This window comes from Coptis chinensis, chromosome 6, assembly GCF_015680905.1.
Source record: "Coptis chinensis isolate HL-2020 chromosome 6, ASM1568090v1, whole genome shotgun sequence".
Classification (NCBI taxonomy): domain Eukaryota; kingdom Viridiplantae; phylum Streptophyta; class Magnoliopsida; order Ranunculales; family Ranunculaceae; genus Coptis; species Coptis chinensis.
Window position 1 is genome coordinate 28,986,864 of NC_141461.1, and position 20,001 is coordinate 29,006,864.

Genomic DNA, 20,001 nt, shown 5'->3' on the forward strand with positions numbered 1-20,001 from the left:
CCAAAAAGTCACAAAGTTTGCATTTGCAACACCTTGCTCCATGCATCACCAAGTCATGGAGTTTACGTTTTCAACACCTCTCTCCATGCACCAAAAAGTCACAGAGTTTGCATTTGCAACACTTTACTCCGTGCATCACCAAGTCATGGAGTTTGCATTTACAATACATCTCTCCATGCACAAAAAAAGTCGTGGAGTTTGCATTTGCAATACCTCTCTTTATGCACCACCAAGTCGTGAAATTTGTATTTGCAACACCTCTCTCCACACAAAAGAAAAAGAAAAAGTCGTGGAGTTTGGGTTTGCAACACCTCTCTCTATACACCACCAAGTCGTGGAGTTTGCATTTGTAACACCTCTCTCCACGCACAAATATTATATCAAACAATGTTCAAGTGCAATGGGACATTCAAGTACCTATGGTACATCAACAAAATTTATGGAGCAACATAATTATTTTATTCATCTCTTGTTTCACATTACATGCAAAATAGAAAGAAGGGCAAAAATGTCCAACCTATCTAACCCATATCTAGTAGAAGATCAAAAGGGCTACTTATGTTATTCCGAATATATAACAGAATGCCATGTTTTAAGTTGGAGGGTTATAACCATCCCCCAATAACATAAGGTCCTCGCCTACTCCATCTTCAAGTTCAAGGTCTTCTATTGCGTCTTCCAAGGTACTTGAAAGCAATATCCCGCAAATCTTTTTCTTCGGGCAGAAGATGTACAACGAAGTATAATGTGGTGAACATTAAGAATCTCTTTGCGTTTACTACACCTTACTCCACTCATCAAAAATCATTGGTGAACATTTGTGACTCATTACCCTATGCATCAAAAGTCAAGAAGTTGTCCTTGAAGAAAATTGAAGAAATATGGAAATGTCGATATTACAACAAAGCTCAAGTTTCACCAATATTTTATACACAACTTAAAACTGGAGGCGAGCATTGGTCGACATTGAATAGTTGGAGCACCTATCCAACTGCTGTAGAACATAGTTGTTTCTCCAGTGAAATACTAACAATTGGGGGCTACTGCAAAACGTTTAATGCCTAAAAGTTTCTCAATTTCATTAGTATTGAGTGTTTTCATACCACTGGTAATGCCTGAACTAAGCAGCGAACAAAAACAACGATCAATATTTCATGGTTGTACAAACAGCCTTAGGCATTTATGTCAAGCAAACAACCTTTGGTTGCTTTCTTTTCATAATCTTCACCTCTGTCTATAACTTCCACTTCCACATCCTTTTTTAACCAGTTTTTTTATTATTATTCACCACAAGGAACTAGTTCCATCCGACAAAGAGGGGGCGGTGTATGTGCCACCATATCTGCACCCCTATAAACAACCATCGTTGGGTACCATTATAGCACCACTCGCTACTAGGCTTGATGCCCAAAATTATGGCATGCCAGCGCTGCCCAAAATTATGGCGTGTCTACCCTGCCCAAAATTATGGCGTGCCTGCGCTGCCCAAAATTATGGCATGTCTTCGCTGCCCAAAATTATGGCTTGTCTTCGCTGCCCAAAATTATAGCATGTCTGCCCTGCCCAAAATTATGGCACCACAAGTTAGATATAGCAGGTTCATATTTATAAAACATATTTGTCAAGATATGTTTCCATATTAAGACTTTACATAATTACATAAGATTTTCTAGCAATTAAGAAAATGATATTTCTTATTATTATCATATAAATATCTCATTCCTTTGAAACAAAGAACTACGTTCATTTGAGAGACTTGATTCCATAGAACGATTTGGATACGTAGATAGTTATTGAAGGTACAGTCTCAACAATTCTACAACAATCTCCCTAACAAGATCATTAGTGTGTTCGCGTGAGTTCTTACCCAAACATGTTGCATTTATTTCTAACAAAACAATGAACCAAAACTACTCTAGGTTCACATATTGCATAAAACCTGCAAATGTGTTGGGCACCTTCTTACGCCGGTCATCCAACTTCCCTTGATAAAGAATCTCCCACATTGCTGCATCTCTTGTTCTAACCGACTTCCAACCTGGGTAAACCAGAGGAAAATAGGCATTATTCTTAAGTATAAGTGGCACAAAGTGTGTTCCCCAACATATGTGGCCAATGGCCACTACTCGGTTTCTCGACATATCTGGAGGCGTCCTGAAGGGGACATATTTTCAAACTCCATACCTACTTCAGGTTCATTAATTTTCTTTTCTACTGCATCTTCATCTTCAATTACACTATTTTGATATTCAGACCATTCATTATCTTCCATGTCTAGTTCATCTACACATTTGTTTAAGTCAATAGAACCGTATGATTTTTTGTTCTCCATTCAAGAGGGGGTGTTTGATTTTTTTTTTTTTTTGGCGTTGGTTTTTTAGGGGGCGTTGATTTTGACAAAGAAATAGAGAGGGAGTGAAATTGAATTTGGTAGGGGGGTTTGAGCTTTTTTATTTTATTTCTTTTTTTTGTTTGATTTCTACGTGCAATAAAGGTAAGTTTTTGTTATTTATTTCTTACTATTTTAGGTTTAGTTATTTAAGGGTTATTTAATTGGGTAAGTTATTACTTATTTATTTGTTTCTATTTTTGTTTTTGTTTTTGAAATAGAAATATAATTTTGGTGCCACGTAAGAAAGGGAGTCAATAGGAGTTATATATGAAGGGAGTGTAAATAGATTTTTTGTTAATTGAAATCATGTGTTTATTTTTTTTTCTTAAATATGGTTTGTTTTAATTGCCTCAGGGCTGGCACTAGGGTATCCCTGACCAACCCTTGTAACTAGCTACTTTTATGCAGGAGGAATCAAGATGGCCGCAAGAATATATGCAGCTCAGTAATTGAACTAGGTAGTGCATTAATAGAATTTTTTGTAAAATATTTGGGACTGCTAATCCTTATAGTCTAGCCATTTTTCTAGCAAATTACTAGAGTTGCACCCCCTTTGTTCTATTGATGTACATCTAAGAGCATCTTTAATGGTGAGACCTCTTGAGCACCAAACACCAAATTTTTGAAAATTTGGTGTTTTTCCATCTTTAATGGTGAGACCTCTTGAATACCAAACCAAAATAACACTAAACCAAACACTAAATCGACTGAAATTTGGTGTTTGCTTTGGTGCTGAACCAAATGTACAGCGCGGTGTTTCGAACACCGTGCGGCTTTTCCAACACTGCGTGGGCAAAAACATTTTCTCATTTCTAGACAAAAACAAGCCTCTATTGTGGGTTTTTCTCTCGCGGTGTTCCAAAAGCAGCAGCTGTGTTGGACTTTATTTGGCGTTGTTTTGGAAACACCGCGATGTACATTTGGTGCTCACCTCTTTGATATTTCCACCGAAGTTGTTTGGTGTTTATTTGGTTTAGTGTTGGTTTGCTCATAAAAAATTGGTGTTTTTCATGTCTCACCATTAAAGATGGTATAAAGTAAGGAAGTTTTGTCATTTTTTGTGTTGTAGTATTGGTGGTGCTAAGTTTGAGTTTCTAGCTTCATTACTTAAGAACTACAAACTACCCATTCTGTCTTCTTCTTTTTAAATGTCTGAAGTCTGAACTCTGAAGTCTAAAGAAATGGTTTGTAATCGAAGTTGTATATACTATATTAGTTTTTGTTCTTTGCCAGTTTGCCTCACCTTTCAATTGACAAAACAATATCTGATGAGCATTATTGTTGATCGCTCATTGCTCCAACCGATTATTTGTCGCCAAATAAATGCAGGGAATGGGGCGCCATCTTCCCGGCCTCAAAATTAATGCTATGTTCAAAAGGTGGCTTAATGCTCAGCTTCTCACATAGTCAGATTCATGGTTAACTGACGTGCAGACCCACTTGTGGCATTAAACAATTAAACAACTTAATTCACCAAGATGGGCTCTGGCAAAGTTTGCTTGTGATAATAATGCGTATTTTGAATTTTGATTTAGTTATCGTCTTCTTCCCGAAAGAAAAGCAAGCAGATAGCTGTGTGACAGACAAAGTTTTTCTGGTTTCGAAAGGTTCTCCAATTGCCTGCCAACTTTTCAGGTTACTCTAGCACATTTCATATAGTTATCTGTCCAACTTTACTCTGCTTGCATTTTGGTAGTTAGTTTTGCGAATTTAATATAGTATTTGTTCAACAATATATAACTGATTTTTGGGCAATAGAAATGAATGATTCACCAAATGGATACTTGTTCACTCATTGCGGGGAAAACCAATTATGTTTGGACAATGATTCACCCTATAGATATAAATACATTAATGAAGTAAAACATACCACAACACAAAGATAACGTGGGGGTATTAATTGTGGTGGAGAAGTCTCTCCAAAAAAACTATCTTCTTTTTTGACAACAAAATTGGATTTCTATTCAAGACTTGGTTTTCCAAAACCTAACGTTTTTTATACTAAAATTTCGACCGCGAGAAATGAAACCGACAAGTTTCGGACTTCTTCGCGGCGCTTTTCTTTTTTCTCAAACTCAAAAAGTCCAAGAACTTTGTTTCGCGGGAGAAGCTGAAAAAAAAAACTATCTTCTTTTCTCCCATATTCTTCCTCATCCTCATGTGAGAGATAACTCCAACACTCATGTTGTGTAATTTATGGCTCAAATTCGTGTAAGGGCACCAACCAAGATCTTATATATATATATATATATATATATATATATATATATATATATATATATATATATATATATATATATATATATATATATATATATTGACATGTTGAATTTTTCTAACTAGCCAAGCTCGATGATGTTGCAGTAGAAATGGCTCTTCACCTGCAATTTCTACCTCTCTGCCGCGGCCCAACATGGTGGACTCTGAAGCATGGGAACCATACCTTGAAAGGATATCGATCCAACATTTCCATTACCAATAACATCCAGTGCATTAATGTCGCTGCTCAAACTGTCAAGTCGTTGAGGACCAAGTGCCATGCTATCTGCTCGGACTATGACTCCATGATTTCACCTAGGAGTGGTCACAGCAAGGTGATAAAATCCCTGTTAATGTCGATTAAACTTCGCAATTGAGTGACAGCATATATAGAGTTGTAATATGAAAAATTATCTGCAGGATGAAACACAGAAGATACGTGTCCTAGAATTGAAAGAGAACGTAAAACATTTGTTGGCGGACGAGTTGATAGGGCCATTGGCTAAGCTTGAGTTAATTGATGCCATAAAAAAGCTAGGAGTTGGGTATCACTTTGAGGAAGAAATTCAGGCCATTTTATCTAAGACTAACAAGATTGTTGGATGCTCAGATGATGATCTATACAGTAATGCTCTGCGGTTTAGGCTCCTAAGAGACCATGGGTATGATGTTACCCAAGGTACAATAATAAAGTTCTCTTTCTTTATACGTGCATGTGTATGAATCAAATTATCTAATTAACTTGAATCGTTTGTGCACAAGATAGATATATTTAAGAGCTTCCAAGAAGAGATGGGTAATTTCAAGGCATGCCTTTGTGAGGATGTTAAAGGAATGTTGAGTTTGTATGAAGCTTCTCACCTTGGTTTTGAAAATGAAAACATCATGGATGAGGCCAAATCTTTCACAACTAAGCACTTGAAAAATTATCCTAATAATGGGAACATAAATACCACCCTGGGTAAAAAGAGTGCTCATTCTTTGGAGCTTGCCTCATATTTGAGGCTTCCCAGGGGAGAGGCAAGGTGGTATATTGATATATACAGGGGTGAGGAAACCATGATACCATCTTTATTTGAACTGGCTATTTTGGAATACAACGTGGTGCAAGGAACACACCAGAAAGAAATCACCAATGTAGCAAGGTAAGTTCAATCAGAAAATTTTATTAAGTTATATTGGTTTCCATCCAAGACATAGATTTATATCGGCCGTTTTTTTTTTCAAAATTTTAAAGGTGTTTCGTTCATTCAGGTGGTGGGAGGATCTTGGTCTACATAAGTTGAGCTTTGTGAGAGACAGGATTATGATGAATTACTTTTGGTCTGTGGAAATGATTTCTGAACCACAGTTTGGGCATTTCAGAGAAGAACTAACTAAAGTAGCTATACTTTTGACTGCTATTGATGACTTGTATGAGACCCATGGATCCTTGGAAGAGCTAGAACTCTTTACAGATGCCGTTGAGAGGTCCATACCGAAACCAGCATTCTTCATGCTTTCATGAAAATGTTGAAGTACATACTCACTCGATCTTCGAGTTCTAATTAGACGTTTAAATTTACAGATGGAACGTCGCTGCAGTGGAACAACTTCCGCAACATATGAAATTATGCTACATGGCTTTGCTCAATGCTAATAACAATATTGGTTATCAGGTCCTTAAAGAGCAAGGCTATGATATCACATCGCACCAAAAGAAAGCAGTAGAGTCCCTTCCCCCGTTAATTATAACGTCCTGTACTGTTTATACTATAATAAATTAATAATGGACTTGATGATTAAGTTTTTTTCGTCTCAGTGGGTGAAACTATGTAAAGCATATTTGGTGGAGGCAAAGTGGTTTCACCAGAAACATACACCATCAGTGCAAGAGTACCTTGACAACGGCGTATATTCAGCATCAGTTCCTCTCGCACTAATCAATTGCTATTTCTTGACTACCAAAACTATAACAGAAGAAGCAATAAATTGCATAGAGCTCCTAGATAGTCAGATATACCTACCATCCATTGCTGCTCGTCTTGCGGACGATTTGGCAGCTTCAAAGGTATATAGTATATACCATCCACTTAGAGTAGCGTTTTGTGATCCGTATTTTAAGAAAAAGTATATTTCAGAAAGCCAAAAAAATATGCCTGACTTTTTAGTTTATTATCGTTTCGTGAAGGATGAGCATAGTATAGGCTCAAAACAATGCTACATGGATGAACTGGGAGTTTCTGAGGAAGTTGCTTGTGAACATATAAGGAAGTTGATCAGAGATAATTGGAAGAAGATGAACAAAGCTCGGGTTTCTAATCATACTTTCAGTGAGCCGTTTACAAGTGCCACCACAAATATTTGTCGGATAGCAGAATGCTTCTCGTCATTTGGAGATCCGCACGGTGATCCAAGTGTAAGCTTGGAAAATCTCATGTCAACTGTATTTGAACCCATTCCACTCAACTAGTGTTAGAATATCTGTGCCTGTGTTAGAATAAAGATGGATAATAATGTAATTGCATGGCAATGCCCCAAGCAACTTGTTTGTTGAATTCGTTGAGAGATCAAAATTCTTACTCCCATGGTATTCAGACCATTCAGGCCAGTTTCTTAATCACAAAAACTTTGTTAAAATTTCCTCAAAGCTGGATTGGTAAACGGATATTGAAGAGCAAGTGCAGTTTAAACTGAAAGTACACATAAACCAACTAAACGATTTTTACACGTCATTACAAATTGCATACAAATTGCAAAGGCACATGCAGAGCAACATATGCACAAAACAGAAAGATATCTATAATAATTTCATGTACATACAAATACACATATCACAAACTAAAAGCTGCTTACATAATAAAGAGAAACATAAGAATCTTCTGTTTAGTTCATGTACAAAATTAGAACCTGTGCCTTCTCAAAAAGTAGTTGTCTATATTCCAGTCAGTGTTTATTCCCCATTATGCACTTGACAGTGTCTAATATGCGGTAATAGTCATAGAAAAGAATTGAGTGCTTCCCTCCGAGGACATCTCTACTTACTCGGTTGCTGCCTGTGAGATTATTTCATGGACTCCCTCCAACTATTAGATCAAATCCACCCACTGAATGGATCAAGTTATCCAGCTTACCTGCACTCAGTTGTTGCACATCCTCAAGTTCAATTAGATTACCTGTCTGATTTGTTTGTTCCCACCAACTACGAAGAATGTTTCTGTTGCCGTCCGATATTTCTACAGAAACAACAGTCTTCAATAGTATACCGAGTCTATGCAGCGCAACTTCCGCACCTCCAATCCCAGAAAAAAGAGATAATAACGTGATTCCAATGGGGGAAAAACTTTTTAAAACAGAGAAATGGTACGCCATGTTTTAGGACATGATAAAAGTTAAATAGGAAGAGACCTTTGAGCACAAACCTGAAATGCATTCCCAAGGGCTTTATATCTGTCAGTCTGACTAGTGCCACCACCCCTAGTGTGGTTCTCTGGATATCCCATAATCATCTCTAACTCGTCGGGCTCAAGCGGTGCTGCCTTATTCTTCCCTGTCCACACCAAATTCCATTTCCTACATTCGTAAAGAACATACTTTTGAGTCCTTCAAACATTCAAGCGCATCTTTAATTCATTGTGTTGTTTTTGCACTTCCAATGCAAGTACGCAAGCAGTTAAACTTTTGTCTACGGTCCCATGATGGCCACCATTTCTTAGTTACTGGTAACGCTTCCTGAATTGTAAGTGGAGGAACAGGTTGGAGAGGGTATCTGTTGTGGATTGGAAGGTTGTGAACATACCCCCTTTTCCGTGCAGCTGCACTAAAATGCATCAAGTCAACAAATTCAGGTTCAATCTCATATAGGAAGCGAGAAATTGTACTCCAAATCCCTTTCAAAGTACATGCCACATTTTCAAAATAAAAGTAAGGAGGTTCAATGGCTGCATCTGGGAGCTTCCTCTGGAAGATTGGCCTTGGTTCATTTGGGACTCCAAATCCGATCATGAACTTCGGTATGTCAATTCCATCCTCCTGTTCTATGCATACTCTTTTATAATTCCTGGATTCCTTTGCTTTCCTTCTTCTAATTTGTATTTTTCTCTCTAACCTGTCCTCTGCATCAAAGAGATTTTTCCTCTTCTCAACTGTAGCAGAACATCCACTGTAATATACAGGTCGGGTCTAAAAAACAAAAAAAATAGTTGTTATGAAGAACAAGAACAAGGTCTACTAGGTACTACTTGAACCTTTCAACCAAAAGAATAATATTGATTACAGTCGGCTTTCGCTAATGAAAAAATTCAGTGCACCAAGGGAAAATTAGAATATCAAACACAAGTGGATGTCTACCAAGCGCACCTCAACATCATCTTGAATTGGACGAGGTGATTCTCGTATAGGAGAATCAGCTGCCTTTTGCACTCGAGTAGATATATAAAATCTATCAGGTCTGTAACTAAGGTGTCAGGACCTGCAAATATATAAACTTATTATGGAATCAAAACAGAGAAGGAAATGGCTATAAAAAGTAAATATTTTTGACAGTACAAAAGGAATTAATACAAGTAGGAATAAACAAATACATTTTAAGCCTCTAGAAGCCGTTTGTGAGGCAGCTGATAACCAATTAGCCACGGCAAACACTTATACACATATTATATCCTTTCACAATGGTCTCACAATAGTCTCACAATAGTCTGAAGAAATAAAAAATAACTCGCTCCTTCTCCTTTACTAAGGGTACTAAGGGTCGTTTATTTTTCTGAGCCTTTGAATGCTGGATGCTAAATATTGATTGCTGAATTCTGAAAAACATATTTGTTTTCTGTTAGAATAATCTGGCTCTAAAAGCTGAATATAAATCATTTGGACAATTTTACTTATGCTATTTATTTTAAACACTAACATGATTTCTTGTAAAACAAAATATATTTTATATTTGAGGAGGGGAGATGAATTATCGAATAAAAGAAATAATAAATAAATTTATTTAAAATATACTTTCACAAATATATTTTAACGGTTTATTTTCATATTTTGTTTACTTTCAAAAAATATATATGTAATTCTATTTTTAACAAAATAGATATCATTCACCCACAAAAATGAAAAAACCCGTGACACCAACATCAAATTTTGAAGAACCTATTTTGAAGCTATAAAGGTCAAAATAAGAAAGTATATAGGTTCTTGAGATTGGGTTCTTAAGAAAGGGCAAGAAGAAACTTCTTCGTTTCAAGTATTAGAATTCAGCATTCAGGAGAAACTTTGGTGTTGAATGTTGAATGCTGAAAGTACAAATGAATGCTTAAACTACTTCAAAAAAACAAACAAGTTTTGAGCCTCTGAATGCTTAAAACTTAAGTTTAAGAGGCTCTGAATGCTGAATTCAAAAAAAAACAAACAACCCCTAAGTAATATAATAAAACACTAAGACCATCTAAAATCTTATGCATACAAGTTCTGAAAACATAAAGATCAACATTGTAACTGTTGGATACACACCACATGCATCAATAGCTGAAGAAGACTCATCTACTAAGAAATCCATATCAATCAAGTGTATCAATTTCTTTTCATTGTCTGGCCGATGTCCAGCATCCTCCTGGCACAAATAATCACTTAATATGGAGAAGAATAATTTGTTTTGTCAAGATTTAACTATAGTATATAGCTACAAGTCTCTGTGTTTCACTGTAAAGGGATTAAGCAGATAGAGAAACACATACAGACAACAAATATAAGACCAAAAAGTAGTTCCTTTAAGCTTGCTTTGGTAACAGACTGCTGACGAGCATAATACTTTATTGCCTATGGTTTACATTGTGACTGAATTAAAGGAGATCATGGAAGTAGAGGTCTGGAAAGACTAATATAAAAGAGGTTATATGAGGCAGCAGCTCTGTGCTCACCAAGTGCAATAACAAAAGATACTAGACTTCAGTTAGTAAGATATAGATGACCAATGTCATGCTTAACTATTAGCCTTCAACTTAGATGCCTAAGCCGACATGTAGTACAAGCTCTGTGTTCCAAACTCCTCACTTCTTTGGATTTCTATGCTCTATCATCTATAACTCTAAGCATATCCTGTAAAATGTCAATTTTCCAATTAAGTTTGGAGTTTCACCACCCTTGGAGTATGAATGTATATAAGTAGGAACAAACATTTTACACTCTGCAATCTAAGCATGTCGGTGCTGCTGGGATAAATATAAGATATATGCAATCGGCAAAATAAATAAAGTTGTTTATCTATTCAAAATATCAGATAGGATTCCAGCATGACATATTCAATTATTCAATGAGATGAACTACCTGATGATCAAGACAGCGATCATTATCTGACACATCTGGAATATCATTTTCACTTTCTGAAGAATTTATCTCAGAAGGTATTTCAAATTCTGGGGGGTACTCATTTAGGGCCTGCATGGTCAATACGAGGTACACATGGAAAATAAAACCATATGCAAGCATAGATACAAGAAATTAACTTTGGGAACTAGTCATATTTTGAAAGGGAAAGTCCAACGTGCTTTACTCTAGTACCATCGCCTAAGAATAGATCGATGGTAACTGGTGCTTATCATCAAAGTCGTTTTTATATGGGTTTTGAAATAATGCTACCCAGGCAACATGAGCATACGTAATATTGATGGCGAGCAGAGTACCCTGACTAAAGCGCTCCTTCTTAAGAGTCTTCAGCAACAAAATCCAAGCAAAGTGAATACATTTAAAAAGCTATTGCAATAGCTGTTGTGAAATAAAAATATAAACCGAATATATGTATGGCTAGATCATAAGATGACAGCCTCAAAAGTAAGATTTCAACTATAAGAGTCTCAGCAAAGCAGCTAACATAGAATCTTTAATATTTCGAAACATAAATTTACTCACTGAGTATGTCAAAAGAGTTTCCAGTATCAGTTCTGTGTTGCGTTCGCCTACATATAATACAAACATGATACAAAGTTCTTTGAACAGTCTTAAGGCCAGTAGCCGATTTTAACTATGTAAGTAAAGTAACAGTGCTTGTACCGTTCTTCTCAATTGCTTTAGTCACCAAGTCCTTGGCGAAGCCCATTTCAACAAATTGACAAATCAAACTAGAGCAAGGACCTGCTGATGTACTTGTCTGGAACAAGAATAAGAAAATTTATATGTAAGCGCAATAAGATCACCAAAGAAAGAACAAAATTTTAAAGTCTAAAAGCTGGACCACATTCCAATGACGCATCAAAGTGTAAATATTTTCTTTCTTGAATATAGTTGCTCGCAAAAATTTGAGTAAATACCATAACTATATATTTTCACTAATTCATACCCAAGTGACTAGTATACCAATTTTATAAGGTTGTACAAATCTAAATTGTCAATAATACGTATTCATAGACAGAATTACATATAATGCAATACTAAATCGTCAATTACTCATCACCTCTCCTGGCTCTCCATATCTTGAAGAAAAATCATCTTCCGAACTCCAGCTATTATCGCTTGATTCGCTATAGGTGATATCATCCTACACAAACTTAAACACTTCATTAAAGTGTAAAATTGGTAATTTCATCTAACTAATTATTGATAAAATGACAAAAACTCACCATTCCTCAAATAGTCAAATCTTAAAAATATTGTGGAATCTCACGTCGACATACTATTTTAACATATTATATTGACATACCCAGCCAACCGTAAAATATTGTGGAATCTAACGTCCAGATATACTTCTAACAAATCAAACAAATTAAAGAGGGCAAAAACGACAATTTTTTTTCACAAAAGAAAATTTCTTTTCTTCTTCTTCTCCATTCACGTGGCTTCCATTGCCCCAAAATAAATTCGGTTGGTTGTACTCAAAAAACAAAAAGACAAAAATGTGTTCTTCTTTTTCCTATTTCTACTTTGTAATAACAATCAATATCGATGATGAAGATGTTTTGCATGGAGGAGATGAAAATCATATGGAAAGCAAAAGAATGAAAAGTAGGATTGTCGAAGTCACTGCTTCTATTTTCTGGAGAATCCATTTGAAGGACGATCGAATTCGAAGTTGGGCAAATGCTCATGGTATCTGTCTTACACTCTTACTACAAGCGGGAATAAAATAGATGGGCACATTTTATCCAGATACATCATTCCAGTACCAATCAAGAAGCTAATTTGTTTCGTGACTCATAATGATTAGAGTCATTGTCCCCAACCAATAAAACACTACCAGCACAAAATTAATTGCATCCAAATAAACCATATCATCTTTTAGTGTATTCCGCTTCTTTGAAATAACATTGAACTGTAGAAGTTTTTAGACAAATAATTAGTAATCCTGAGGGAAGGAGGTCCTAAACTATGCCCATGCACTCCTTTGTTAATGCATTAGCATGTGCAACAACAATAGAAACAGTATAGGTATAAACCCAAGTACTATAATACAATCAATGTCTCACGACGCCTACTGAACTCCTACAGTCCCATGTTGGGAGATTTCACTAGAAAGTCACACCTCAATCTAGCTACTTTCTATCCCAAATGATTTCAACTTGGAGATCACACCAAGGAAATCACCCACCCAAGACTTTGGTAGTTATCACAACAACCTCAACAAAGCAAAACCACTACAATATCATCACAATTCATAGCAACAATAATAATGGAAGTAACAATGCAAAGAGACACAGAGATTTAGGTGGTTCGGTAAATGTTACCTACATCCACACACAAGAGCCGAGTTTCCTTTATAACAAAGATTGGAGAGTTTACAAGAGATCAAGAATCAATAAGAAGAGGCCTCACTCAAACCCTAGCTCAACAGAGCTCCCACAATACCCTAGAAATGAATCTCTCAAAGTTGTCCTTCAAAACCCTAATCTATTTCCTTTATATAGGTGTACATAGACAAAGGGGAAGTAAATGGGCTTTGGGCCGCATCGAGCTTGAGATGCTGGCGCTTCATAGGTGAGCGCTGAAGCCTCTTCATTTAATGGCCCTCTTCAATAAATGGGCTGCGACTTAGGTGAAATGGCGCCCTCTTCAATATGGCGAGCGCGGCTTTAGGTAAGCGCTTCTTCTTTAGGCATCAGCGCTGTTGCACGAGGGGCTTCATGGACGGCGGTCGGTCGCTTCTTCATCATCCGGGGGTCGAGTGTGGTATACGGACAACCGGAGCAAAGCTCGACGGTTCCACCAACCCAACAATCTCCCACTTGGAACCTTCGAGATTCTTCATGCACATCACATCTCAATTGTAACAACTCAATCCAAATCCAAAAAACTAAAGAAACACTCGGCTCATTCATCATGGTCTTCAAGCAAGAAGACCCACCGAAGTTGAACACTTCAACTTCGTCTCCACAACACCCCTACCATGACATAGACATGTCTCCGTGATACTCCATGAATAATACAATATCCATTTCACCGCTTCCCAATGATGTTTGCCAAGGTTAGCCATAAACCTCCAAGCAACTCCCACTGCATGGGATATATCCGGGTGCGTGCAAACCATGTACCACCGCCTAGGGGTTTGTCGGGAACCATGCAAGCTCTTGCTCAGCTTGCACACCATATTCTCTCTATCCTTCCGTAGGAAACCCAACAGTTGTCGCGTGTAAATCTCCTCAACATGGTCACAATGGAGGTGAGCAGTTTTCACATTTAACTGCTTAAGATTTAAACCTTCCGCTACAACAATACTAAACACTGACTGAAAAGTATTTGGGGAGAATATCATTGCCAAATATTTCTTGGAACCATCATGTTCCTCCTTGACTCGATACACCCATTTGCTCTGTAGAGTCATGTCCTTGGGTACTTTGGCCAACTCCCAAGTGACACTAAAGACGAGGGACTCCGTCTCATCATGCATAACAAGCTCCCACTTGCTAGCATCACCAACCTCCAATTTGATCATAGCAATGAGGTTTACCATCATCGAGAAATAAATAGGTGGAGGGAGGATACTTCAGCTTTGCCGGATAACCTCCTTAGTGCACGAGGTGGAGATGGACTTGGTGGCGTAGTCTCTTCACCCGAAGTCACTACTATCATCATCCGGACCGTGGAACTTCCACAACACCACGACTCATATAAGAGCCTTCCAACTCAAATACTCGGTGTCACTATTCAGAACCGGCTCCATCGGCCGTGCTTTTTTTTCGTCCTTGTACAAAACCATCTCAATCAACAAGGCATTTCTATTTTCGAATAATTTTCGGTTTTGGTCATCCCAAAAACGATAACCAAGATCATCATCGCCATATCCAATGAAGGTACACTTGACATCAAGCTTACTCCTAGCTTGGTCACTAGTGTGCACATAGGACTCACACCCAAACACTCTCAAATGGGAAAGGTTCACATCCTTCCCACTCCACACTTCCTCCGAATTTGAAATCCAAAGGTACCGATGTCCCTGGTTGATCGTAAGTCCTGTGCTAACACTTTCTGCCTGAATTGTTTCAGTAAGTCCGCTAGTGTACGATACACCTAGCCCTATATGTCGTTGTTCTAATCATCCGCTTTTGCGACCCCATTCTCCCGAGGTGTCCCTCGCCGAAAGTCTTTTCCATCTTGATGCCATTTGTTAGCACAATACTTCTCAAAACCTGAATCAACATACTCTCCATAATTATCGGATCTCGGCTTCTTCACCTTGAAGCATGTCTCATTCTCAACCATGGCCTTCCACGCCTTGAACACTTCCAATACCTCGGACTTGTGTCTCAAGAAATAGACCCACACCTTCCTAGTATGGTCATCAATGAAAGTCACAAAATATAACTTTCCGCCAAGTGAAGAGACATTTTTGATTATCAGATGAATCAACTCAAGCTTCCTAGCTTTCGAGTTCGACCCATCTCCCCGAAAAACTCACCCTTCTCTCGCTTTTCAAACATGCAATTCTCACGTAAGTCAAAATCCGGCCGACTCTAACGGAGTTTACCAAAGGAGTGAAGGACTTGCATTCCTTTCTCACTCATGTGACCAAGTCTGCATGGTGCCAAACATTTGGATCCTCTTTGCCATTTGCCACAAGATTCATTCCACACCCGCAGCGGTCATGTAGAGAGTACCATCCTTGTCGCCTTTAGCGACTATTAAAGAACCCTTAGAGATTTTCCAAGTATCCTTCATGAAGATTGTAACAAATCCTTCACTAGCCAATTGACCCACCGAAATCAAATTCTTCCTCAAACCGAACGTGTCGAACATCCCTTAATAACCATGTCCTATCTTTCAACATAACACGGACATCACCTTTGCCAACAATGGCACAAGATTGGTCATCACCAAGAAAGACCTTTCCAAGGTCACCTTTGGTGTAGTTCACAAAGAACTCTCGATTTGAGGTCACATGGAATGAATTGGAATCTAAAACCCAAGACTCCTTATTGTTCTCCATCGAACATATCAAAGCATCATCTTCCACTTCAACTACATTAGCTTCTTGATTCTTCTTGTAGTTGTCATTCCTTGGTGTTTGGCATCGGTTACTATAGTGGCCAGGCAAACCACAATTGTAACATATAATGATACTATCATCTCTAGGCTCATCACTGGGGCATGAGAGTTCATTCTCCCCTTCTATTTCTCGGTCTACCACGACCCTTGTGCATGTGCATCCCTTCGCTTCGTGACTCAAAGCCGAACCCGATGTCGAGGCTCCATCCGAACTCCTTCGAATTTCCTCCGCTAGTATCATACTAACCACATCGTCAAATTTCAACTTATTCATTCCCGCCGAGCCACTAATAGCCGCAAACCGTAGCCTTCCAACTTGGGGGCATTTGTCCTATTATCGCCAACGCCTCACTTCATCACTAAATGTAATCTCAACCGACTCCAATTGGTCTTTCGTTTGGTTGAATTCATTTAAGTGGTCCTTGAAGGAATCATTTCCACATTCTCATGGAGAAGAGCTTGGTAATCAAAAGACTTTGTTCAGCGGTCGGAAGGTTGCTCATACATGCACGTTAGTGCCTTCATGAGAGACGCCGCCGTCTTCTCATTTTTAATATTGAAGGCCACTGACTTCGAGAGACTCAATCGGATTGTGGCCAAGGCCTTTCTATCTAGCAAATCCCATTCACTTTGCTTTCGCGAATCTCGGGCTTCTCTCCCATCAAAGGTTCATACAAATCCTTTTGATAGAGTATGTCCTCAATTTGCATCTTCCAATAGCCGAAGTTTGTTCCGTCAAACTTCTCTATCTTGTAGCTTTCCTTTTCGGTCGTCATGACTCCCACTGAACCAAAACAACGGTGGAGACTCTCTCAGAGGAATTTCTTCAAACACCTAGCTCTCTCTGTGCTAAAGGTGGAGTCTTTCCTCACACACCTTGTTCCAATGATTCAAAACCGTGCTCTGATACCACTTGTTGGGAGATTTCACTAGAAAGTCACACCTCAATCTAGCTACTTTCTATCCCAAATGATTTCAACTTGGAGATCACACCAAGGAAATCACCCACCCAAGACTTTGGTAGTTATCACAACAACCTCAACAAAGCAAAACCACTACAATATCATCACAATTCATAGCAACAATAATAATGGAAGTAACAATGCAAAGAGACACGAGATTTAGGTGGTTCGGTAAATGTTACCTACATCCACACACAAGAGCCGAAGTTTCCTTTATAACAAAGATTGGAGAGTTTACAAGAGATCAAGAATCAATAAGAAGAGGCCTCATTTCAAAACCCTAGCTCAACAGAGCTCCCACAATACCCTAGAAATGAATCTCTCAAAGTTGTCCTTCAAAACCCTAATCTATTTCCTTTATATAGGTGTACATAGACAAAGGGAAGTAAATGGGCTTTATGCCCATAGGTGAAGGTGGCGCCTTCATTAATTTTTGAGTACGCTTAGGTGAGCGTGGCGCCCTCTTCAATATTTCGAAAGTTAGGTAGGTTGAAGCCCTCTTCAATAAATTTTAGCGGCGCTTCTTCTTCTTTAGGCATCGGGCTTTGAGCCATGGCACCATGGACGGCGGTCGGTCGCCTCTTCATCGCATACCCGGGGTGAGTGTGGTATACGGACAACCGGAGCAAAGCTCGACGGTTCCACCAACCCAACATCCCACTGCTTCAAGAGCTCGTCACACGTTGCAAGCAATATATTACGATATATACTCAATGAAAAAAATGGATTACAAAAAGGAGTAATGTCCTCATCCTATGCATAAGCTTTAATGGCTTTTAATGGCTGCGACCAGTTTTATGACTAAGCCACCGAACCCCCTTTCTGTTTTTGCCAATCACTACAGTGATGACTAATTTCTGACCTCCCTTACAATGATTTCCAACACCACAAATGTACTACTTTTTACCTATACTTGTAAGCCTAATTGCGTAGGCTTAGAGAACAGGGCCTCATTCAAGGGCGGCTTTATGCATTTGTCAAATCCAATTCCATCCACCTCGGCGTAATTAAAGAACGTAGATGGGGTTTTTCTTTTAGGGCGTGCTTGATAAGGGATTTTCCCACTGGCAAATTGGTCTTTTCCCACTTAACAGTGTATTTTCCACTGCTTGGTACCATTTTAGGACTCGGCAAATTCTTTTCTCATTTGCCGGCAAACACATCACGTGACCCAATTTTCCCACTTCAAGCAGAAAAAAAAAATCCATGTCGGAGTTGGATATAATTTGCCATAGGAAAATCGACCAAAATTTTTCGCCAACCCCTTCCCTGGCAAATCAAAATCGCTATCTCTCACACACAAAGAGAAACTAGGGTTTCATTATTTCCAAATAGACAACTCAATTCATCAAAAAAGAATCAAACTTTTTGGTTCCTCACACGATTCGATCCAAAGTAACTAACACCAATTCTCTCATTTCATCTTTTTGTTATTTGTTTTGAATTATTTATTCTGTTTACTTAATTAGAGTGAATGTTAGTTAGAAATTTGTTTTACTTAAAAGGGTATTTGGAATTGAATTAGTTCATCTTATTTCCTGCATATGTAGTTGGAAAATGTGAATGATTTATAGTTGGTCTTTTTGGAATTTTGTTTTGCTTGTTTTTCCATCTCATGAGAGTGTTAGTTAGTTAGCTAGTTGGAATACTTTCTTCTGCATTGTGTGGATCAAAATGTTCTAGTAAGTGACTTAGTGTAGGAACTTCAACTTAAATTTAGATATTTTTTTACCCCATTTTAATAATGTAGGGTTTTGCTTAGAGTATAGAAGATTAAGTTGTTTTCTTTTTGTTTACAAGTCCCATATGTTTGTAAAATTTTCACTGAAAACACTAGCTACAAGGTTATTTGGGTAAAAATGTGTAAGTTTTTGTGCTCTATATAAGTTAGCTAGTTTGTTAGAGCTGCATTTCTTTCTTTACCTTTGCTTTGGACAAGATGCTGTTGTCATTGGCTTAATGTTATGCACTTAAGTGCTCAGGATTCACATTTTGCACCGCCAGAGATTCCCACTCTCGGTATGTCGGTATATGATCTTAGAGGCTTAGGAAATAATTTGGTTGAATGGAAGCTTTCGCTGTTATTGTTGTAGTGTGTGTGTTCATGTGGTTGTGGTGCGTGTGTTCTTGTTGTTGTGGTTTTTGTGCTTGCTTGTCTGTGGTCCCTTTGATATACATTGTTGGGCCTCTCTCCATAAGCTCAGGCTTTTGGAGTGAAGGGGTTACTAGCGGTAAGAGGTTACGGGTTTGGGTCAAGGAGCATATACCGGTAGACGGTAGTGTTGAGGGGAAATATTCTGTGGAGCTTACTCTTTGTTACACCTGTGGATGCTTTCTTATTCCTTCTATTCGTCTTTAACTCGTAAGTTTCATTATCTCTCACACACACACTCTCTCTCTCTCAAGCGCCGAGGGTGAGTTCTCACTCTTTCTCTCTCTCTCTTGAATTTTGTTTTCATTTTAATATGCCACTACATGGTTTTAATCGACATCATGTTCCGTCCTTTTTCCTTTGAGTGTAAATAGTTGGTTTTATTCTCGACACAAGTATAAAGAGGCTTTCCAATAGTATATTCGTGCATTGGTGAGATTTGAAGTCTATTATGTTTATTTGTTTGTTTGGTTTACTATAATGGTATTTAGAATATGTTTTTAGGAGCAGATTAAGTGGTGGTTTAGTTTCTGGAATGGTTTTTATTTGGTTTCGAGATGGCAAGAAATGGTAGCTTAATTGTTTTTTGTTGAGGTGAAATGGTTTCTCATGTATAATAATATGTTTCAATATAAGAATTCTGGGACTCTCACCGTCAAGTTACGCACAAACAAAACACATTTGGTTTCTCATGTATAATAATATGTTTCAATATAAGAATTCTGGGACTCTCACCGTCAAGTTACGCACAAACAAAACACATGAATATATAACTTAGGACTCACCATTGTTAT

At 38.0% G+C, this 20,001-nt stretch overlaps 4 protein-coding genes across 7 annotated transcripts; 1 reads left to right on the forward strand and 3 right to left on the reverse strand.

The window, feature by feature from the left end:
* Positions 1-3,752: 3,752 nt before the first annotated feature.
* On the forward strand, positions 3,753-7,216 carry LOC147492458 (myrcene synthase, chloroplastic-like). Its single transcript, XM_086566313.1, has 8 exons — positions 3,753-4,027; positions 4,757-4,986; positions 5,072-5,330; positions 5,418-5,796; positions 5,906-6,121; positions 6,219-6,357; positions 6,453-6,701; positions 6,822-7,216. The coding sequence occupies exons 2-8, from the start codon at positions 4,762-4,764 to the stop codon at positions 7,101-7,103; spliced, it is 1,749 nt and encodes a 582-aa protein (XP_086422439.1). The 5' UTR covers positions 3,753-4,027; positions 4,757-4,761; the 3' UTR covers positions 7,104-7,216.
* Positions 7,217-7,410: 194 nt separating this feature from the next.
* LOC147492459 (DNA (cytosine-5)-methyltransferase DRM2-like) lies at positions 7,411-12,856 on the reverse strand. Of its 4 annotated transcripts, none has more exons than XM_086566315.1 (9): positions 12,238-12,856; positions 12,072-12,155; positions 11,672-11,768; positions 11,531-11,577; positions 10,949-11,059; positions 10,136-10,232; positions 8,990-9,101; positions 8,053-8,812; positions 7,411-7,923 (listed from the first exon to the last, which is right to left on the reverse strand). In XM_086566315.1, exons 1-8 carry the CDS (start codon positions 12,238-12,240, stop codon positions 8,734-8,736), a joined length of 630 nt encoding a protein of 209 aa, XP_086422441.1. In that variant the 5' UTR covers positions 12,241-12,856; the 3' UTR covers positions 7,411-7,923; positions 8,053-8,733. The 4 variants fall into 4 exon arrangements, with proteins under 4 accessions (XP_086422441.1, XP_086422440.1, XP_086422443.1 ...); XM_086566314.1 differs by having other exon boundaries at positions 10,136-10,235; positions 12,238-12,852; XM_086566317.1 differs by lacking the exon at positions 10,949-11,059 and having other exon boundaries at positions 12,238-12,847.
* LOC147492460 (DNA (cytosine-5)-methyltransferase DRM1A-like) lies at positions 7,700-8,002 on the reverse strand. Its single transcript, XM_086567509.1, has one exon. The coding sequence runs from the start codon at positions 8,000-8,002 to the stop codon at positions 7,700-7,702; it is 303 nt and encodes a 100-aa protein (XP_086423635.1).
* On the reverse strand, positions 8,023-8,635 carry LOC147492461 (DNA (cytosine-5)-methyltransferase DRM2-like). Its single transcript, XM_086567510.1, has 2 exons — positions 8,281-8,635; positions 8,023-8,180 (listed from the first exon to the last, which is right to left on the reverse strand). Exons 1-2 carry the CDS (start codon positions 8,633-8,635, stop codon positions 8,023-8,025), a joined length of 513 nt encoding a protein of 170 aa, XP_086423636.1.
* Positions 12,857-20,001: the final 7,145 nt, after the last annotated feature.

What these genes read in the sequence shown, in the direction of transcription:
- LOC147492458 (XM_086566313.1), top strand. Translation starts at nt 4,762, where the DNA reads ATGGCTCTTCACCTGCAATTTCTACCTCTCTGCCGCGGCCCAACATGG. An exon ending in CTAGGAGTGGTCACAGCAAG is followed by an intron (nt 4,987 to 5,071) that starts GTGATAAAATCC and finishes AATTATCTGCAG; the next exon opens with GATGAAACACAGAAGATACG. An exon ending in TGGGTATGATGTTACCCAAG is followed by an intron (nt 5,331 to 5,417) that starts GTACAATAATAA and finishes TGCACAAGATAG; the next exon opens with ATATATTTAAGAGCTTCCAA.
- LOC147492460 (XM_086567509.1), bottom strand. Translation starts at nt 8,002, where the DNA reads ATGGCGTACCATTTCTCTGTTTTAAAAAGTTTTTCCCCCATTGGAATC.
- LOC147492461 (XM_086567510.1), bottom strand. Translation starts at nt 8,635, where the DNA reads ATGATCGGATTTGGAGTCCCAAATGAACCAAGGCCAATCTTCCAGAGG. An exon ending in CTTGCGTACTTGCATTGGAA is followed by an intron (nt 8,181 to 8,280) that starts GTGCAAAAACAA and finishes TGGTGTGGACAG; the next exon opens with GGAAGAATAAGGCAGCACCG.
- LOC147492459 (XM_086566314.1), bottom strand. An exon ending in GATATGGAGAGCCAGGAGAG is followed by an intron (nt 11,769 to 12,071) that starts GTGATGAGTAAT and finishes TTCTTGTTCCAG; the next exon opens with ACAAGTACATCAGCAGGTCC. An exon ending in TTCAGCTATTGATGCATGTG is followed by an intron (nt 9,102 to 10,135) that starts GTGTGTATCCAA and finishes ATATATTTGCAG; the next exon opens with GTCCTGACACCTTAGTTACA.